Source organism: Coturnix japonica, chromosome 1 (genome assembly GCF_001577835.2).
Source record: "Coturnix japonica isolate 7356 chromosome 1, Coturnix japonica 2.1, whole genome shotgun sequence".
Classification (NCBI taxonomy): Eukaryota; Metazoa; Chordata; class Aves; order Galliformes; family Phasianidae; genus Coturnix; species Coturnix japonica.
The window spans coordinates 118462856-118483983 of NC_029516.1; the positions used below are offsets into that span (position 1 = coordinate 118462856).

Here is a 21128-nt window from a genome sequence, read left to right on the forward strand (position 1 = left end):
AGTCATGGTCAAGTATTTTAAAAAAGAAAAAGAATACTTGATAGCAATTGAAGTCTTTATGTGTCTAGAAAATACCTACAAAGACAGAAGGAAAAACCGGTTATCTTTATCTGTGATGAAATTAAGAGGAAGTAATATTTAAATTGCTGTAAAGAAGAAAAGTCTGGTTTGACAATCCCAGTATCTGCTGAATGCCATAGAGACTCATGTCATAGAGCTGAATGTCATAGGAGATATCTCAGATGACATTGGACACCTCTATTCAAGCAGTTGAACCACTTGCAATTTTTGTTTCATGTAGGTTATGACCCATCCTGTTCAGTGAGCTTTAGACTTCTTGTAAAGAGGGGTAAATAAACAGCTTTGCAGCAGTGTTTCTTCTTTCAGGGTTTTGTTTGTTTGTTTCTCCACAGATTCCTTTCCTGTGGATTGTTTGCTGGAGATAGGATACTAGGGATGGCAGTCTGGAGATAGGGTCACTAGGTCATCTGTGAAGGCATAAAAGTAATTAAGGGGAAAGTAATACAAACTTCCATAGTCTCTGGGAGAGCTACATAAAGGAGAACCCTAGCTGTGTGGCTTCTGAAAATGAGGCTTGAACCACACAAAGATTAATTCTGAAATTTCCTGAGATCCAGACATCCCAATAAACGTTGAGCCTGGAAAAGCATCACAAAACAGCATGATGTTCTATTTGCCTCTGTGAAACCAAGCAAAGTGTCAACTCCATTAAGTGGCTGTGATGCCAGCAAGACTGTTGATTAGACTACCCAGGAGCCACAAACTGCCTTGAACCTACTCTGAAACTTGCAAGGCTGGGATTCTTTTTGATCTGGTTTAAGGTGAATATAATTAATTTCAGTGTCTGCATTTGAATTAGATGTCTAAACTCCTATTACATTTGATGGGAATCTAATCAATGGGAATATAGTCTGTAGACTGGAGACAAAATCAGTCTCCTAATAGGAGCTTATTTCAGGAGTCAGTGAAATAATTCTTTAGGTTTCATTTACTAGATTGACTAGATGAAATGGCTCTCCTGTAAATGTAATTGAACCTTAGACACCTAGCTCACATATATGCAGCTCAAGTCAGTTGCTTCATCAACTGCTTTTTGAAATAGTGTAGAGCAACCTTCTTAGTTCCTACCTGCTGATCAAAAAGATGGAGCTATGTTGTATCCCCCAAATGCAAAGTTTGATACTCTTTGAATGCTTCTGCTACCTGGAAATTCCCTAGTATTCTTTCTGTTGCATGACCCAAAGCTTACCCATCAATGATGTGGAGAAGAGAAATCCAAAGTTTTCTATTGTTTCTTTTGCTTTCTCTCTCAGGAAATCCATTGTTCTTATATTCACAGAAAAATTTTGGTTGGAAGGGACCTTAAAGACCTTGCCATGGGCAGGGACATGTCCATCTAGACAAGGTTGCTCAAAGTCCTATCCAAGCTGTCCTTGAATGCCTCCAGGGATGGGGCACCCACAACTTCTCTGGGCAACTTGTGCCAGTACATCAACACTCTACAAAAATTTCCTCTTAACATCCAAATTAAATCTACCTTCTTTTACTTTAAAACAATTCCCTCTTGTCCTATCTCTATCAGTCATTCTCCATCTTGTTTATAAGCATTTAAATACTGAAACTCCACAGTGAGGTCTCCCCAGTCATCTCCAGCCTGAACAATTACAACTCCTTCAACCTTTCTTCACAGAAGAGGTGCTTCAGCTTTCTGATCATCTCTATGGCTCTCCTCTGGACTGTTGTTGTGTGAATACAAATCTTTTTCTTGTTCAGCTGCTCCCATATTTTATTCTGTTTGCATTTGGTAAAAGAAGCCACTGTGCTTTTTATAATGTCTGGGCATTGTAAGTATATCAACTATATTCAGTTAGACTGCAGCTAATTTTAAAGTACACCAATTTGAAGCTAAAATAATAGAATGCTTGTTTGTTCTCTAAAAACGGACATTGAGATTATTCGTTATTTCATCATTTGTTTTGGTTGAAACAATATAAAATGATTCTGTAATATGTGAATCCTGTGTATATCATGTACATATATACATATGCATATTATTTTTTTATTAAAATATTTTTTGAAGAAAAATCTGTTCAGCCTTAGTTGATTTGAAAGACCTTTGGAAGTGATCTGAAGGTCTTCATTCACTTGGATTCATTATATTTTCAACACCACAGGTAGCATGTTTCTCACAGTTCAGATGTAATTAAGGGGTACCATATCAAGAACAACTCTTCCACGTAAATACCAAACTATGCATATTTAAGACTTGAAATTGTATATTTAGATAAGCATTTTACATGGTGACCTAAGCATCTGTCTTTGAAAACTCACCAGTGCTTATCCATCTGTTCAGTAATTTAGAATAACTTACTTTTTTCTTCCCAAATACAAATTGCTTGGATATCACTATATTCTCTGTAAGTTTTCTTTTAATACCAACCAGTAATACAGTGAAGGCATTTTCCCTACTGTTCTGCAGATGTCATAGTACCCCATAAAATGTGCATGCTTTAGTTTCTACGGAAACTGAAGTATCTGCAAGTGTCTTTGCTTCAGCATAAATAACACTGTTTTTCCTTCCTTTCTCTTAGGTGCCTATCCAAGACTCTCACTAAGCTTTAGGTTGAAGAGAAATATTGGATACTTTATTCTTCAAACCTACATGCCCTCCATACTGATTACCATTCTGTCCTGGGTGTCCTTCTGGATCAATTATGATGCTTCAGCTGCAAGAGTTGCCCTTGGTATGTGCTGAGATTGAGTGGGATATTAAAATGTCAGACTGAATGTAGCCTTTGGAAGTTGTTAAAGACTGCAACATGTTGTCAGTGTTTTGATATTCCAAAATCATTTACGTCAAAATCATGTCATTCAGTATTGCCTCAAAAGTGATAAGTTTTCCCCTGCATGCAAGAATGTATCTACCATTAAATCTCTGACATGAGATGCTCATATGGATCCCAGACTTGTTTTCATCAAATTTAATGTTGTTGTCAGTAACTTCAGCAAGGGGACCAGCTCCAGAATCATATGCTAAGGGCTTCAGCGTGGGCTTTTAGTCCAGGCCAGCGTGGGAAGACAAGTGTGACTCCAGGCCTCCACCTGAGGTCCTGACTGCTTTAAATGATAGTGGCAGGAAGGGACCTCAAGAACCATGTGCTAGTTCAGAGCACAGGGACACATCAGCTATGGATCATGACATCTTGTCTCACTCTCAGAATGTACAGTGCACTGAGTGCATTTTTATGACAGCTTATAGTGCCATTTACCTCACGGCGTAGAAACACGGATTTAGCACAGGGTGGTCATCCTAGTCCAAGACCTTTTCAGATCAAAGTATCCTGTAGATAAGGCAGGCTATCTTCAAAATATTTCATATTAAGCATTTCATTTGTTACAGAAACATAGATAATTATAGACAAGATCAAATGGATCCATAAATAATCCTTATGATAACTCATGCATCTTGTCTCACCCCAAATCCTGTCTTCAGGTCTGTTTTCCACTGGCATATGCATTCTTACTCAAAACTTTACACTAAGCCCATGCTATGTAACTTTTCCTGAACTTCCTTTTCTTCTGAAAACTGAAGCGTAGTCCCTAGCTCCATTATTTTCTTATATACCACAGCAAACCAATACTTCAAGACATATCCATAGGATCCCTTGTCTCTGTACACATTACCACCCAATATCCAACATACAGAAGGAGGGCAGCTGCAATTATACCTGTGTATATGTACCTCCTATAACTTCCTAGCATCTGAACTTTTATGACTGAAAATACGTTATACTAGATGCAGTTACTGTTTAGATACAATAATTTTACATATTAAATGGATTAGTTGGTGGATATGTTTGTAGTATACATGACAGAGTCTGGCATTACCACTGAATAGCAGTTCAGTGCATGCTCAGCATATTGCAGCTAAGTAGTAGCTTCATGGGAGATGGAGCGTAGAGTCCAAACAGCTTTGTTGTATTCATAAATTAACTACTGATACCTAAGATCCACCCTGCAGATATGACAGAATTAGGAAAACACTTGAATACATCAGTCAGCATCTGGATTTTAAATGATAGCCAGAACTGCAATGAACAAATGGTTAGGCAGAAGTTACCAAACTCAATGACATTCTATTCTCTCCTGTAACAGGTTCACACTTTTTTTCCCCTCATATAAGGGAAAAGACATCTCATGTGGTCTATTTGTCTGTAGCACAAGAGGTCCTGGTTCATCAAGTAATACGCTGTGATAACCGAAATATTTCAACAGAAGTCAGAGAATACATTCAAAACAAGCTCAAGAGCTCAGGTGTTCTATTTCCAAATGATAGAAAGTAATTTTGAGAGAATGACAATCCATCTAATAGATTTTTCTCAGAACATAATTAGTGCCTTGATGATTATATCTTGTATCATCTGATATTTGTATAATAAAGTTCAGTACCACGGGCCTAATCCTTTGTTCTTTTGTGTAGCCATTTTTATGAGCTTGAAACTGAAAAGAAATTATATTGAAGTCTAAAGGCAATGTCTGCACCTTTGGACATATGTAACTTGGTTCTGTACTGAACCAAAAACTTTCCTCAACAAAAGAGACCCAGGCACAGAAGGAAGGGTAGCTCATTCCACAGACTCTGGGCAATAGACACTGCAAATAGAGGCTGATCCATGGCTGATCTCAAGAGCTATATTCAAAAACATCAAATCTGGGGCACGGCTGCTCAAAACACTGAGTTGTTGATACTTAGCCTTAGAAGTTCCTGAATTAATTCCTCTGAATGAAGTAAAAGTAATCTTAGATTTCTCTCTTGACAAAGGCTGTAATCACATGATTGTCTTATTTGGATAGGTGAGCATCAGCTGCTCCTCCTCCAGCTGTGTATTAAATTATTGATTCTTCAGAAGGGGAATTTTGATTATACGTGACTATTGGCATTGCCTGCTGGGTGCCAGGATGTTGTGCTAGGAGATGTATTTCCTTTAAATTAGTGGTGACTACCCTTCTGTTCAGTGTGTTTTATCTTCTGGCTCCCTCAAAGAGCTTCTAAAACTCTCTATGTGGTGTTTAAGGAATTATTTCTGCAATCTAGACAACAGCTGGGAACAGACACTAAAAATGTGGGTATTAATTACTCATCTGTGTGTGCTTTTGAATTGCTTGTTGATCAAGGCTTTGGTAAACATTTGTGAGATGATGGTGCAATGTCAAGAGTGTATTAAAAGAGGAATTTGTGGGATTTCTGATATAAGATTCAGTTTTATCTTAGGTAGTTTTCAGAATCCTTATGGGAAGAAATTACACATAATCCTACAAGGGAAAAAGGTAATTCAGGCTAGAGAAATCCCTTGGGCTGCAAATATGTGATAGTGTTTACAGCCATCCTCTAGACTTCTCACCCATTCCATGTGCTAGCAATGTTTTCCACAAGCCTTGGTAGAATGTCTTTAAAAATAATCCCAATGTATCAGTTGCTGTCTTCATTTTACTTTGAGTTAGGTGTGTTACACACAATACAATCTTTAAATAAGCTTCGGCTTCATATCACAGAATCAGTCATAGGATCATAGAATGGTTTGAGTTGGAAGGGACCTTAATGCCTATCCTGTTCCAACCACCTGCTTTTGGCAGGGACACATCCCACTAGACCAGGCTGCTAAAAACCCCATTCAGCCTGGTCTTGAACACTTCCAGGTGTGGAGCATCCACAACCTCACTGGGCAGCCTGTGTCAGTGCCTCACCATCCTCTGAGTGAAAAATTTTGTCCTAATACTTAAATTAAATCTCTCCCCTTTTAATTTAAAACTTGACCCTCTTGTTCTGTCATTATCGGACCACATAAGAAGTCAGTCTTCCTCCTACTTGTAAGCTCCCTATATCCACTGTGTTTCAAGCAATGAAACATCAGACATCAAAACAAACTTTTCTTCTCAGTTGAGAAGAAAATGTGCATGATGCTAACCTATTAAACACACATATAAAATACTAATATATTATAAAACCTTGTAGGTTACTGCAATTCCTTGGGGTAACACTGCTTTCACCAACAGCTTGATTTTGAGTTATATTTGTCTTGTTTATATTTGTCTTCATTTCTGTCTCTTCTGGTAAAAGAAACTGTGATTTGTAATATGCCAGTATCTTTATTATTGTTTATTTTTGTTCTGCCAGCATTTTATTGGCTACTAAAGGAGTAATTGTAAAATCAGAAAAAAATAGCAATGAGAGGGGGTCTATTAAAATAGTTTACCTCTTTTACCAATGTGAACTTATTCCAAAAATCACTGTTTTCAGCCTTCTGTGATTTTTGTTTCCCATAAAATTTCCAGATACAGAACCTGCAATTTCTTGTGAATTCAAGCAGATGGACAACAAATTTGCTTTTCTTACCAGGCTTTCAAAACAGTGGTCTGGTAATATATCTCGGGTGCTATGTCCATCTTCAAATAAATTAGTATTTGACATACCTAATAGATATTCTGGGTACTTCATTATTGTCCAGTAGATCACTATAAAAATGCTTCTCTCCCTTCTTGGCTGTTTCTTGCCTCAAATCCATGTACCTGTCTGTCTCTCACTGCTCATCTCACTTCTGTCCAGCCATGTAGAAATCAGACTACTGATCTACAACTAGGACTCTCATATTCCTCTTCATGACCTGGCTACATTGTCTGATCCTGAAATTGATGTCTAAAGTAGATGGGATGAACTGCTCTAAAGTGGTACTTTTTCTCTCTCTGTCTTACTCCAGAGGGACCCTACAGCACTAACTTCAATCAAGTGCTTAATTCTTAGAAATTCAGCTCTGAGTGATAAATGTCTTTACAGTCCCTCTACCTTAATTTGTTCACATGGTTTTATCTATCCATATCCCTAATTATTATTGCTTTAAAAAATGGTCTCTGGTGTTGGTGGCTAGTGCAGAGCTGGAAGAGCACACAGTTTAGTGTTTTGCAGAATGTTTTCCCTCCTGTTACAGGTCAATTTGTTCATCCCAAAGAGTTTCTCAGTACAACCACAGTGGCTTTTCTGAAGCTATATTAATTCACTTTGGTGGCAACAGGGATCCTTGTTGGCTATTTCCCCTAGCTATAGAAGGAAATGTTGTCACAGAAGAGTAATGCATCAAGCTTTAATTTTGCTTCCATTTGTAGTGTTGTCACCTGAGAGACTGCTTTCACAAATTTTTAAGCTCCTTTGCACTGACAAGGGAAATTTGGCCAAAAAGGAAAGCAAAATAGAAGCATTATCCACTAAGGATGTGTAAGATATGTGCTCTTTTATTTCTTTGTCTAGGAATTACAACCGTGCTGACTATGACAACAATCAACACACATCTGCGAGAGACTTTGCCTAAAATTCCCTACGTTAAAGCCATTGACATGTATCTTATGGGCTGCTTTGTATTTGTCTTCTTGGCCTTACTTGAATATGCTTTTGTCAACTACATTTTCTTCGGAAAAGGCCCTCAAAGGCAGAAGAAACTCGCAGAAAAAACAGCAAAGGCGAACAATGATCGCTCAAGGTTTGAAGGCAGCCGGGTAGGATTCTTTATATATAGTCTCTTCTTTCTTTTGTCACAAATGCTAACTGTATGGAATAAACAAAAATCTGTGTTAAACCATCACCAACCACATATCCATTTTGTGGTCAAACTTCAGCATTTTTGAATTCAATTACCTACAGAGAAGAATATATTTAAGCATGCAATGACTATGATCTGTATGACAAGAAACTATAAGAAGAAAACAGTGCTACTGCAGCTAGCTTGAAACTAAAGGCCCAGACCTACAAAGGCCCTTATATGCTTAAATCAAGTACAGTTTAATTTGTATTCATGCAAGGGAATCCGGGATCTGAGCATACTTTTTCTCACTTCCTTTCAAGCAGATGCATTTAGAATGGGAGTGACCACCAGATAAAACGTTAGTCCTGCTCATGCTAACTAATTGGTCAGCAGAGCTGAAAGTGTGTAGCACTATCATCCACTGCTTGCGAAGTCCAGCAGAAAATTATGTTTCCCAGAGAAACTTTCAGATGGCTTTCTGAATCATAGTATTGCTATGGTCAGTGCTGATTACACTCCATCCCATTTCCTTCCCTTAAGTACTGCTCTGTGCACCAAATATCCCTTTTTCTCATTTGAAATAAAAAGTCAAGATATCCAACACTATATGATATTAACAAACTTTCAGTTCCAATACAACATATTATTTTGGCTGAAATGCTCCCAATGAGGCTTTTTTCATTCAGTTCTGTTGAGTAAGGCTGTAGTTTATTTTTTCTATTAGCTATAGATTAGAAGAGTTCGCTGTGACAAAAATACTACCTATTTATTAAACACTGGTATCACAAAGCCATTTCAAGCTGTATTTTATTATTCTAGTGATCCTGTCTGCCATAATAACTGTAATGCAAAACTCCACGTAATTATTGGCATTCATATATGTGAAATACTTTTTGAAGCAATAAATCCATTTTTGTCCATTCTATTATGGAACCAAGATCTCATCACAGTTGGCAGCATTGCTTAGGACTAAGCTAGTGGGAAGATTGAATTCCCTTTCCTGGAAAAATAAGTAGTGATAATAATAAGAAAGCTAATGGAAGAAGAAAAGAATATCACAACTGAAAGCAGTAGAGAAGATTTTAGCTGCAAGCAGGTGATGCAGATGTATGCCCTAAGGTTCTGTTTTCCCAATGAAAACCATCTAGTGAATCTCATCCATTTAAATGATTTATAAAATTCATTATGCACTCAATACTGTCCAATGCCTGACTGTTCTTCAATAAAGAGTTCAATTAGTCTGTATTGTCAGAAGCAGTGTAAGTTCCTAAATGAACAAAAAGGTATTGTGGGTTTTTTTAATACCCACATCACATCATTTTTATATACCAGACTTGGTTATAACTTATGCATTAACCTTTCTACATCTCTTTTAACTTAGGATCTTTTCTTTTCTTTCCGAACCATTCTAAGCAAATACTTTGTGCTGTTCTGAATCTTTTGCTGGTTTAATATTGGCCAAGCATGAACTGAACATAAGACACCAGCAGCACAGCAGAACTGAAAGAGCAGTATGCTACTTCGTCACTTGGAATTCCAGATGTGAAAGGGAACTCTGTATACTTCTACTTCATGCTGTCTGTGAATATTTTCTATTTAAACACATCTATGATAAATAATGAAGTGTAGTCAGCTTCAACTGGTGAAGTCAACAGAGCTTTACTGCAATTGCTGGATTCACTTTCTTAAGAGAAGTAGTGCCAATGTATGCCCAGAAATGACAGTAAATAGATCCGATCAGAAGTCTTCCTTTGGAACAAGAAATAGGTGGAAAATGCACGTTCAGCAAATATAGAATATCTGCTCTCAATTTCTCCTTTGATAAAACAACTAACAAATCCAAGGCAGAAGAGATTGCTTGGAGCAGATCAGAGATTCAATTGCTTTTAGGATGTGCAGCTCAGGTAAAATATATATTGAACAAAGTTTATCAAGAACAGTCAGAGTTCACAACCGTGAAGCAGGAACACAGCTTCCACAGTTCTGGATTTTGCCCATAAGATACTATGCTGTATAAGCATCCAACAAGGTAGGCAGGCAGGTGGTCATGCTGGAGTTTGCCAAGGAAGATTACCTGAAAGCTTTGTGAACTTGACTCAGACCTCTTCAGGGGGCACTGAAGAGGCATTGAGTTCAAACTTCAAATTAAGTGAGTCTTGAAAATTGGTGGATGTGATGGAAATAATTGCTGCTTGGCACTTACTTCTTGCTTTAGAGCTAGGATGGATGTCCTGGGAAGGGCTCAACTGTCACTACCCCTACTATGTGGTGACTGTAAAAATGTGTGAACAAAGGTTGAAAAGGTGTTAGATATAAAACTGGAAAAAGACATTACTTTTAGTTTGTCTCTAAGACTGCCACTGTAAGTCGATCTCTCTTTCTGTTTAGGTTGTCATTGCATTTGCTTGTAATGATGAACCATGCGCATGAGCTCTCTGCCATTGATTGAGACTACTAGTTCCAGGGACTTGGGAAAAAACAAACAAATAAACAATCACAGAAATAAAAAAAAAAATGATAGTAGACTTCTGAAAACTCTTTCTTAGAAACCTCAATCAATTTGTTCATATTTAAGAACAAACTCTAGGAAAAACTGGGTCTTGATTTTTCATAAAAGTTCTCTCTGCCTATGATATCAGCGCCTAAATTAAAGTCTTCTGTTTGTGGAAAAATTGACAGCAAAGAATAGATGGCCTGTTAAAGCAGGTGGCCTGTTTTCCTTTGAAAATTGATCCCTATTGTTATGGATCAATTCTGTTTATCTTGTTTCTGTTGGCAGATTCAGGCTTCATTTGTAGCTCTCTGTGCATTTTCAGTTTTAGTACATAAATTGTTTCTTTTAAATAAGGCTCAGATACAGCCTAATTTACAACTAAATCAGCATGAGAGAGCTCTAAGGCAATCCAGTTCTCACTTTTTGTTTTCTCTTGTGATAGAGGCTACTGGCATAATCAGCTGGTGAGCGTGTGTTTTGGACATTGCTCCTTCTGGGCCAATCCATAGAGGTTATGATTTGTTATAGTCCCCTGCTAAAAATACTTCTTCTTAGCTCATGCTGTGGCAATTTATGTTTTCAGTTTGGTGGGACCAAAAGTTCAGCCTGGAGGTATCAATCAGGAAGCTAGCTATCACACAGGCTCATTCAAGCTTCAACCCCCTGTGGCTGTCAGACATATGGGAATAGTTTTCTTTGAACAAAATAATACAAAACCCTTTGTAAAAAGGCCTTTATAGCCAGCAGTTGCTGCATGGCTTTTTAGCTCCAGAGGTTCTCAGTTCAGACTCTGATTGTTGGCCAAGGCAATGCTGCCCACCAGCCACTACTAAGAATGGAGGCTGAGGCCATTTTACATCTACTTATTGCTTTTAAAGCATCATGAATGGTAGCAACTGTTCTCACAAGTGGGATTTTCTTCTGAGAATGAGTGTCTTGGCTCCTATGGTAGAATTATCACAGTCTAAATCGGGAAATATAAGAATAGCAAAACTGGCAGTATTCTCCTGTGCATCTTCATCTTTTCTGGATGGATTTTTTTTTTTTTTTTTTTTTTTTGGTGCTGTTTTGAAGAGTGGGATATTTCTGAAGCGTGAGTGTGATGAGTAGGTGCCAAGTTTTGAAAAATATCTCTCAAGGGTGAGAAACACAGTTCCTGTGAGAAGAGCCCTAGTTCTGTAGTGTTTATAACATTCATCGTGCACTGAGGGATCATGTGTGTACAAACCTAGTTCAAATACAACAAGGATAATTGTCAGCCTCCATCCTTACTTGATTATCAGTAATATTAGAATGCAACTTTCTAACTTTTCTTATTCTTCATAATTTCTTTTATTTTCAAGTTCTTTCCATCTTCCCAGATCTGCTGGCTACCCTAGTTTCATCTATGCTGACAGCAACATAATTGTCTCTTTCATTTATTTTCATCCACTTAATTAATATAAGCAATTTTAATAAAGTAAGGTATTAACTTTTAGACTCAGTGAGAATACTCAACAATATCATTTTTATTGTGCTTGCAGTTTAAATTATTTTTAAAATGTCTGAGGCATAATGTAGTCAATTAGCATTGCCTGAAACACAGGTAGCAGTCAGGGACTGCTCTGACATGTCAGAAAGTCATTCACACATAACTAAAGAAGGTGAAAGCTGTAGTGTACCCCTTGTGTTTGCACCAGCCAGACCAGGTGACAATCAGGTAGCTAGATTACAATTACTACCAGAAGTAATTTCTATTTCATAGTTTTAAGAGGAGATCTATTTTGTGGGGTAATGTTATTGAATGGTAATTTTGATGTAAAACAGTGCAAGACTGATAAAGAGACAGCTTTTCTTCCTGTTATTTAAACCCACCATTTGCATTTATATTGCTTCATATAATGTAAAATATTTACACGGTATTTAAAAATTTGGGATTGATGAACTCCTAAATGTACCTATGGAGTTTAAGCAAAATGCTTCCACTGTTTATTTTTGGGTAGTAGAGTGAAAGACTTATGAGGAAGAACAGAAGGAGTAAAACTGATGGAATATTAAACAGAGAAATAAATAAACTTGAAGTACTTCAGATGCTGTCTCACAGTAAATCAAGTGTGTTTCATAGTTTCCTGACCCTAGTTAAGTGTTTTCAAACTGATGATAAAACTGAAGTTTTCCAATAGTCTTAATTAGAGGAAGATGTTTAATAGCAGCTCTTTTCATTCATCAATTTTAAAACATAGTATTTAACATCTAAACAAGTCAGCATGTTGTTGCCTAGAGGTAAGAAGTAAACGGTGGGGTTTCCAGGTGTGAAAGAAGTTTCAAATCTACAACGTATTATCCTAATTGAGCCTATAGGTGAAGCAGAGTTCTCTCATTACCTCTCACCCTATCACTGGTTACATGGGAGAAGAGGCCTACTGCCCCATTGCTAAGAAATGGTGAACCTACAAAAATGAATCTGTTTTTCACTGCATTTCATGTTTCTCACCTTCCAAATGGAGTTATGTGAGTGCCATTCACCTTCTGGTACAGGAGCTGTAATTGTTCAGAGGTGGGAGGAATGGTGTTTAATTTAATAAGAGCATCAGTTTTGCATATTTAGATCCATGCTTATTCAGTAGAGAACTGATTAATGATTTGGCACTAAGCTGTTTTCATCTACCTTTGTAGACTCACTGGGAGACAATGGGAACAACCAGCTCTGGGATGAGATGGGAATGCAGTAGTGCAGATGGGGAAAATGGTTCAGGCAGAAAAGAGATCACAGGAGACCTGGGGACTCCAGTGAGAACAAGAAAGTGAAATCTATAGGTTAAAATATGATCATAAGGAGCAAGAGAAATTGACCAAATGTTGCCATCTCCAATTAATAACAATATTCAGGAGCAAAGCTTATTTTCTGGGGGCAGACACTTTGAGGAGAACTTCCAGTGCACATGCTGTGACATTTCTGAGCCAGGTCATAAAATCTTATAAGGCTCATAAGGACTAAAACATAGGTTTCATCAAAGATGTTTGTCTTGGTTGTCATGTGTAGACTTGTCTGTAATCAGTTCATCTGCTTTACACAATCTATATCTGTACCTAGAGTAATAGTTTCCTTTGAGCCACTGCGCCACACTTGTGTGCACTCACGTGGGACTTTTCCTTACATGTATATTCAAACAAATCTGAGTCAGCTTGCACAGGGTAGCCTGTCACTGTGCTTTTCAATTCCTTGAGAGTGCTTCTGTACATTTGTCAAAGTCGTTTAAATCATCACTCAGATCACTCAGAAGTCATGTTTATGTGCTAATACTTTTTAATGTGTTGCATGTATTATGTGTTCCTACTTTGCAAGATCACCTTAAGACTGCCACAAAGTATTAGGATATAGTGCTGTAACTTTATTGAGAGTTTGAAGGTTTATCCAAAACCTCAAAAGAAATCAATACAGTTTGCAGGAATGGGTCTCAAGCATATGAGATTTCACTTTCCGCAAACCTCTCCATTTGCTCTTTCCTTGAGTTTGCTTTCCTCATCTCACTCTACTAACAAAGAGATGCAATTCACAACTGTTTCCAAAAATGTTTTTTGGACATTTTCAGAAAATATATGTCGTCCTGCAACTTCATAGGGTGTAACTCTGTGCTCAGACAAAGCTTTTACATGAGTGTTGCTGCTTTCCTGACCACTTCTCTGGTTTGATTTATAGATGCAGTGACTAACAGTGAAAAGTGTTAGTATCACTGGGAGATCAGAGGCAGAAATTCCATTAGGGGTGCATTCAAGGTTGGCAGATAAGATGAAGCAGGCTGTGCAGTGTAATGAAATAAGTGGAATCAAATTAATACATTCCCTGTGTAGGAGAAGACTGGAGATACACCCTCCAGAGTACAAGCTGATGCCTCACTTAAAACAGTCAAGGTCTCAATGGAAAGACAAAGCACCTGTGGACTGGATAATGTCTCTGTATATGCAGGTGGCAGACAGAAAAGGGAGTAGAGACTGCAAAGAGAAGGCAGTATGTCCAGAGGGGGGCCCAGTAAAACACTCCTTGCTGAGGCATTTTGAGGAAGTTGAAGGAACTTTTAAGTAGCATTTGTCAAAGTCTGGGAGGAGATGGGACACGGGTGTGACATGTACTGAGTAGAGGCTTGGATAAGAGATGTAACTTTAAGTTTCTTAAGTTACCAATTGTAGGGATGTTTTGCACAATGGTATTATAAATCCTGATCATAATTTGTACTGACTGTGGGGAAAAAAACAAACAGTGCAGTGTAGATTGAATCCGTGACTATCAGAGATCACTCTAAGCAGTGATGGTGTCCATGGCTGTATTGTACAGCTGCATGTATTCCCCAGCTGCACATCCTGCTCAATAGCACGTACTCATTTCTAGAAACCTCAAGCCCATACTTTTCTACCCAGCAGGTTTCTGCCAGGGGAAAAATAAATTGTTAATCACCACTGAGGCTTCTCCACCTTGTGGTTCTGTTTCACATTGTTTGCTTTTATTTATAGGTGCTCATCAGCATTATGCACTGTTGCCTACAACAGCAAGATATGTTGGATTTTTTTTCTTCTTACCTATGTGCTGTTCATTGCATTATGTGGGTTTTGTTTTTTATCCATTAGCAAGAAGCTTGTCAAAGAATTATTAGTATGTAAATATGACTATAAATATGTTTTCCAGAGAAAAGATAAGATGTATATCTATAACTGATGAAATAAATACAAATTTTCCAAAAATTGAACAGGATTGAAAAAAGCCAAATGCACAGGGACAGATACATAGCAGTGCATGCTTTTTCTGAATCACACAAAGCTTCCAGCAGATTTGGTATCTGATGGATGTATGAACTTCAATAGATCGTGACCATACTGCTGTGTTTTCTCAACTGCTTTTGTACTGATGCTTCCAGGATGAGATGTTCAGCTGTGCCACACAGTCCACCTAGCTAAATCAGGTGACAATTTAGAAAACAGTAGTAATGAACAAAATCACAGGCTGAATTGTAGCTGAATAAATTGTGCAAATAGATCTGGAAATTATCCTGTGTATGCCATGTGTAACAATTTATTTTTGACTAGGGAGGGAAACTGCATTCGTTGTTCAGTCACACAAGTGGTAACTAGTTGAAAATACTTAGCACAAAGCATTTATCTTATAGTGAGTAGTTTATTTCCTTTCCCAGAAGCTGGTAGGAAGTTGGAGCTGACCCCTGCATCAGCTTTGTTCTCCACCTGTTCTCCAGGATGCAGGGCATGACGCAAAGGGTTGCAGTGCCCCACCACTGAAGCAACCAGATGCTACTTGATATGGCATCACTCCAGTCTTTCTGTCAGTCCCACTCCTGGGAAATCAAAGTTTTTTGAACAGAGGGATCTATACCCAATTCTGTTGTTACTTGGAGGGGGCTGTAGAATCAAGCCCAGATTTTACTAAGGCCAAAAAAAGGATCTGAATCTTCTTATTTCCTGTAATGGCATCACATTCCTCAGCTGTGTTCAGCCCCATGCTCACCTCCTGCTGGAGATGAAGGCTGAAGGAAGGAGTGCTACTTGTTTCCTCCATTTAGTAATGTTATTCCTATTTAAGATCACTTACTTATCCAACTAGAATATATATATATATATAATTATGTATTGTCACCATTAGAAAATCAGAAAAACGTATATGGAAGGAAAAGTTGAAGAGAAAAGCTGTAAAAAAGGTGTGTGAATCTAACGTACAAGGAGTTCAGCAGGCCAGGGCTTATTGTGATTTCCCCTGCACTTTGGTTTTATTTCTAAAGCCTCAATAGAATCATAGAATCAAAGAATGGCCCGGGTTGAAAAGGACTGCAATGATCACCTGGTTTCAACACCCTGCTATGTGCAAGGTCACCAACCATCAGACCAGGCTGCCCAGAGCCACATCCAGCTTGGCCTTGAATGCCTCCAGGGATGGGCACCCACAACCTCCTTGGGCAACCTGTTCCAGTGCATCACCACCCTCTGTGTGAGAAACTTCCTCCTAATATCTAACCTGAACCTCCCCTGTCTTAGTTTAAAACCATTTCCCCTTGTCCTATCACTATCCATCCTCATAAACAGTCTTTCCCCCTCCTGTTTTTATGTTCCCTTCAAGTACTGGAAGGCCACAATGAGGTCTCCCCAGAGCCTTCTCTTCCCTGAGCTAAACAAGTCCAGATCCCTCAACCTTTCTTCATAGGAGAGGTGTTCGTATGAAAAAAAAAAAAAAAAAAAAAGAGCTTTTTTAGTTTTAATTAATTTCCTGTTGTCATAGATAGAGTTTCCCTCCTTACCTTCTCTCCCACTGCCAGCAGTACAGAGATTTCACTGAAATACTCCATCCTTTAAAGCACAGCTAATTTAGATGGAGAGTAAAACGATTGCTTTTGCCAAATATGATTTTATACTAGAAGTTGGTAGTATGATAACCCTGTTTGTAACAGTGTGTAAGTACCTGTCTCAGTTTAAGCAGCTGAATATTCTATTTTTTTTCCCTAATATTACCATGTTTAACATGAATATTACTTTCTGAAAATACATATGATTTTGGAAATGTAAATTCGCCCACTCTGCTATTATATGTCAAATCTTTTGTAACGATGTAAATTCCCACGTTTGCCCTGTAGGTGGACACCCATGGAAACATTCTGCTAACATCTCTTGAAATTCACAATGAGGTCGCAAGCAACGAGGTCACAACCAGCGTTACGGATGCCAGAAATTCAACGATATCCTTTGACAACTCAGGAATCCAGTACAGAAAACAAAGCTCACATCGTGAAAGCCTTGGAAGGCGTTCATCAGACAGAACAGGCTCCCACAGCAAGAGGGGCCATTTACGAAGAAGGTCTTCACAACTGAAGATAAAAATTCCTGATCTAACAGATGTGAATGCCATCGACAGATGGTCAAGAATGGTGTTTCCATTCACATTTTCTCTTTTCAACTTAATTTACTGGCTATACTATGTTAACTGAGTGACTGAACTTTTTTAAAGGACTTCAATTATAACAAGTGAAGTACTACTTGCCTGCAGAGTTTATATATATTTATATGTAAAAATATATATATATATATGAACTTTTACAATGTAGAGAATACTCATGTATGTGTGGATACGTACAGAAAAGAATCGTGTGTATATATGAGCACACACTGAAGAGCAAAAGTATATGTATGCACACATACGTGTACACATTCATTCTGAGGTTATGGACAATGTATCATAGAATTGCACTTCCGAGGAACTTTTTAATTTGAAAGGCAGGTGTCAGCCAAAGCAAGCCTTGAGAACGTAAGTGTTGTATATTATCACTTCAAAACTTTGATGGTCATAGAAATTTTCAAACAGCTGTAATGGTGTATAAAGTCAGTATTTAGTAACATTGTTTGTAAATGCTGCCATACACACTAATCATAAAGTGATAGAGTTACACTGGTAAGTTTAAAGTAAGTTGTTTGTATTGCAGAACCATGAACAACAATTTCATCAAGCCAAACTTGTTTCTCTTTGCTAAAATTTCTTGGTTTTGTATGACCTAACACATTTTTCCCACTCATGAATGGGCACTGTTTTTAATGGTCTTTTGCTTTCTCTTCTGCAGTAAGCAAGCTGACCATACGAGCGTTGCTGTAGGTCTTTGGAGATGTATACATGTTCATAATATTTCAAACAAGCATTTTAAATGTCCATCATCAGTGAAAAGAATCTTTTGTAAGTACTGTAAATGTGCAGCACATTTTCCTCCCCTTGGACTGGTTCCAGCTGCCATGTCATTTTGAAAGAGAACAGGACATTTTTAGTGTAATGTAGCTGAGATTTCAACTACTGTCAATGTGTTCTACATCTGCTGTAGATTTAAAGATTGTTATTCCAGTGAAAGCATAGAAGATGTCTCAGGTTATTTGCTACTTCAACATGAAACCACCTAGCTGTAGCATTTTTTAAATATGCATTCACATTGTTTAACATTCTTATAACATTGTATGTTAATGTAAAATATATTTGCATAATATGCATATAAGTATATTTTCTCAATGTTTTTCTTTCCTGTGCTTGCTGTTGTGACTGCATGCTATGTCATATTTTTGTTTCTGTGATGTTACAACTTTTTATTCTCTAGAATTGAGCAAATAGAGCACTTCCGATACTTTGATTCAGTAATGGAGTATTTTCATATTTTATTTATATACTTAACGTATATACATCTATGCTTATGAAGCTCATGTCCTGCAGTCACAGATCACAAAAGACAGCAAAAAGTATGTTTTGTTTCAGGATTGATTGTGTTCAGACTCACCCTTCACGCAAATTTGAGCACTTTGGTTTTCATTCACATTCATTCCCTAAGCAGGTTTCCAACTTTTTCAGTCTAGTAGATTGCAGTCATCAAGATATGCCGATTTCAGATCTGTAAACTTAATTTGTTACTTATCAGAGAAACCTTTTTAAAGAAAAGAAGATATATTTTTTGTAAGCAATGTTTCTATCATGCACATTCACAACTACCAAGAAGTGCAGTAGCATAAGTAGATTTAAAACAAGAATTTAGGCATGGCCATGGACTCTATGTGCAGGATTTCTGGGGAAGTCAATGGGGAATGTTGTCAAAGAGAGAGCTTTAAACTTTAAGTTAGCTAGGGACATCTATGGGACAAAACCATGGATATCAATCTACCAAGAAAAAAGCACCAAGATGGGAAGATGATGAGAAGGCCACGGTTCTGTAATTACATGTGAGTAGAACATTCGTGCTGCTGCCATGTACATTCATTCTGTTGCTGTTTCCACCCTTGACTCTGCAACTGAGCTGAGAAACTTTGCTGAACTGCAGCACAGGCAGGGTGCAAAGTCTAAGTTGCAGTCTCATTCTCAGGGCTGCTCACTGAATAGCAACATGCTCCTACAACTGCCTTGAGGCAGAGCCGCAGTGAGATCCCCATTGCCCTGCCTTTGCCTGCAGGACCGCACTGCAGCCCTGCTGCATCCTTGGCAGTGGCACAAACTGGCTGTAGCTGCAGCTCTTAAGCACTGCAGCTGCAAATAACTGTTTGGTATGAGAAGCCTTGAAGGAAACCATGTAGCTGGAGTAGAAAAACTTGTTTTTCAGCATCTTTTAATTATGAGTTCCTATTGCTAAGCTGCAACATATTATGAGTTGATATTTCTTCTAACTGCAAAGGGATTGTAGAGTGTGTTGTTGTCATTACTATCAAAGTAATAAAACAATTAGCACCTTCACAAATACACATGTAATAGATTCATTGATAATATCTCCCAAGCTTTTACCTTAATAACAAAATATAATTAAACAAAAAATACAATCTTAATAGAACATAAAAATGGTAGGCTTTGCTTTGGAAAAGTTACCCTAATGAAAGGTCTTAGAGAAAGTACTTCTGTTAGTGGCCTAAAAAGCTATTCTGAAAAATGGAATTCAAGAAGAGAGTGGTCCCACCCTCATGATTTAGTCACTGTTCTCTCATTTCTTCAAGCTCCAGCTCCTAGAAATTCTCTGATCAGGCAGAGCTCTATCACAACCAAAAAGAGCGTTTATTTGTGATGTAAGTATGTACTCCGTATTCTGTAGAAGCTTCAGAGGCTTCAATCAGGATTTTTATGTAAATGGACAAATTACAGACTGATCTCAGTAAAGAGGAAATGTACATTTTCAGCACCCCACATGGTCAAGAGAGCTGAGTCTCTGAGTCTCTTCCCCCTTGCACAACTGGAGAGCAGTGTCTTACTGTAGCCCCCTTCAGGAAACAATACTTCCCACCTTCCCTCTCATTGCAAAAAGTGAGCAGTTGCACATTTCAGGTTTTCATGAGGTTCCATATCCATCAGCCCAGCCGAGCTCCATGGGGCACAAGCAGCTTGGACTGTGAATGGACTGAAGTCTTGGTTGGACTTGAAAAAAGCCAGGAAATTCTCACTTAAGGTTAACACTTCATCCTTAACACACATTTTTTGTGCCTTTTTTTGCCAATTTCCTTCTTCCAGTCCCCTCACCTCTTCTTACACACAGACACACACACAGCCGTGTGTTAAGAACAGTGTTTGCCTTGACCTCACATTTTCTGGCTGTTGTCACTTTATGCTAGCTGCAACGTATGACTTTAACTATAGGTGGCTTTAAGACTAAAAGATGATAATTCCAACTAAATTGCACCAGGGAAATGTATTGCGTAGCTAATTTACTCATTTCTAACTCACAATAACTATAAATAACGTTTACACATCATTTGTTTGTAAAAGGCGATGGAGAAAAAATCCAACTGGAACTATTTGTGTTATAGCCCAAAGGGTCAATATGCAGTAGAAATATTATTGTGATTTAACTCTAAGTTGATTTCACCCCATTGTAAAGATAAACTAAAGCTCAGTCTTTTTTTGCTTAAGGCACATCTATGTATTTTTGGTATTCTTCAACAGTGGAAAAAAAGAATAGTAAAATGGAATGGTGAAGAGATGTTTTATGAAAATATTGATAAATGAATATTCACTTATTAAAAAGGATTTAAAGATTAATTGCTTACTTTTTTTTTTTCTGGGGATAAAATGAATATGATGACGGCTTGGCTAAATTTTAATGTTTCATGTATTTGTTAATCTTACACAAATTTAAAGAAAAAAATAGATGGAAGTTTTTTCAAACTGATGACATGCACTTAGAAAAAAAGAATTGTTATGCTTTTAACTATGATATCACCTTGTGTTTTCTATGGTAGATTAAAGAAGAGGGAAAAACTACATTCATTGACCTGGCAAGATCTTTAACCAAGGTTTACTTGGTACGAGCAGAAAATTTGTTCTCTGCTTTACATGCAACCTCTACCTGCTCAGGAGACAAAAGAAAACACTGGTGTCCTATTTATTTGCTTTATTAATCAAGTCATTAATATTTCAAAAAGGAACCAAAAAAATCTCAAGCTATGAGAACTGTATCAGGACTATTAATTGTGTTCCTCACACTTGTTATTGCTAGCTGTTAGTAAGCTATTTCAGAAGGTTCAGGAAACAGGCAGATTCCAAGAGGGTTTTTTTGAGTCATGTTGTT

General features: G+C 37.7%; 1 protein-coding gene across 2 annotated transcripts in view; it reads left to right on the forward strand.

Annotated features, from left to right (window-relative positions):
* The window catches only part of GABRB3 (gamma-aminobutyric acid type A receptor subunit beta3), a 34341-nt gene extending 13742 nt beyond the window's left edge, over positions 1-20599 (forward strand). For both annotated transcript variants that reach the window (XM_032441575.1, XM_032441573.1), the window contains exons 6-8: positions 2613-2765; positions 7322-7566; positions 16695-20599. In XM_032441575.1, the coding sequence (XP_032297466.1) occupies positions 2613-2765; positions 7322-7566; positions 16695-17045 (749 nt within the window). In that variant the 3' untranslated portion in view covers positions 17046-20599. The remainder of the gene's footprint in view (positions 1-2612; positions 2766-7321; positions 7567-16694) is intronic.
* Positions 20600-21128: the final 529 nt, after the last annotated feature.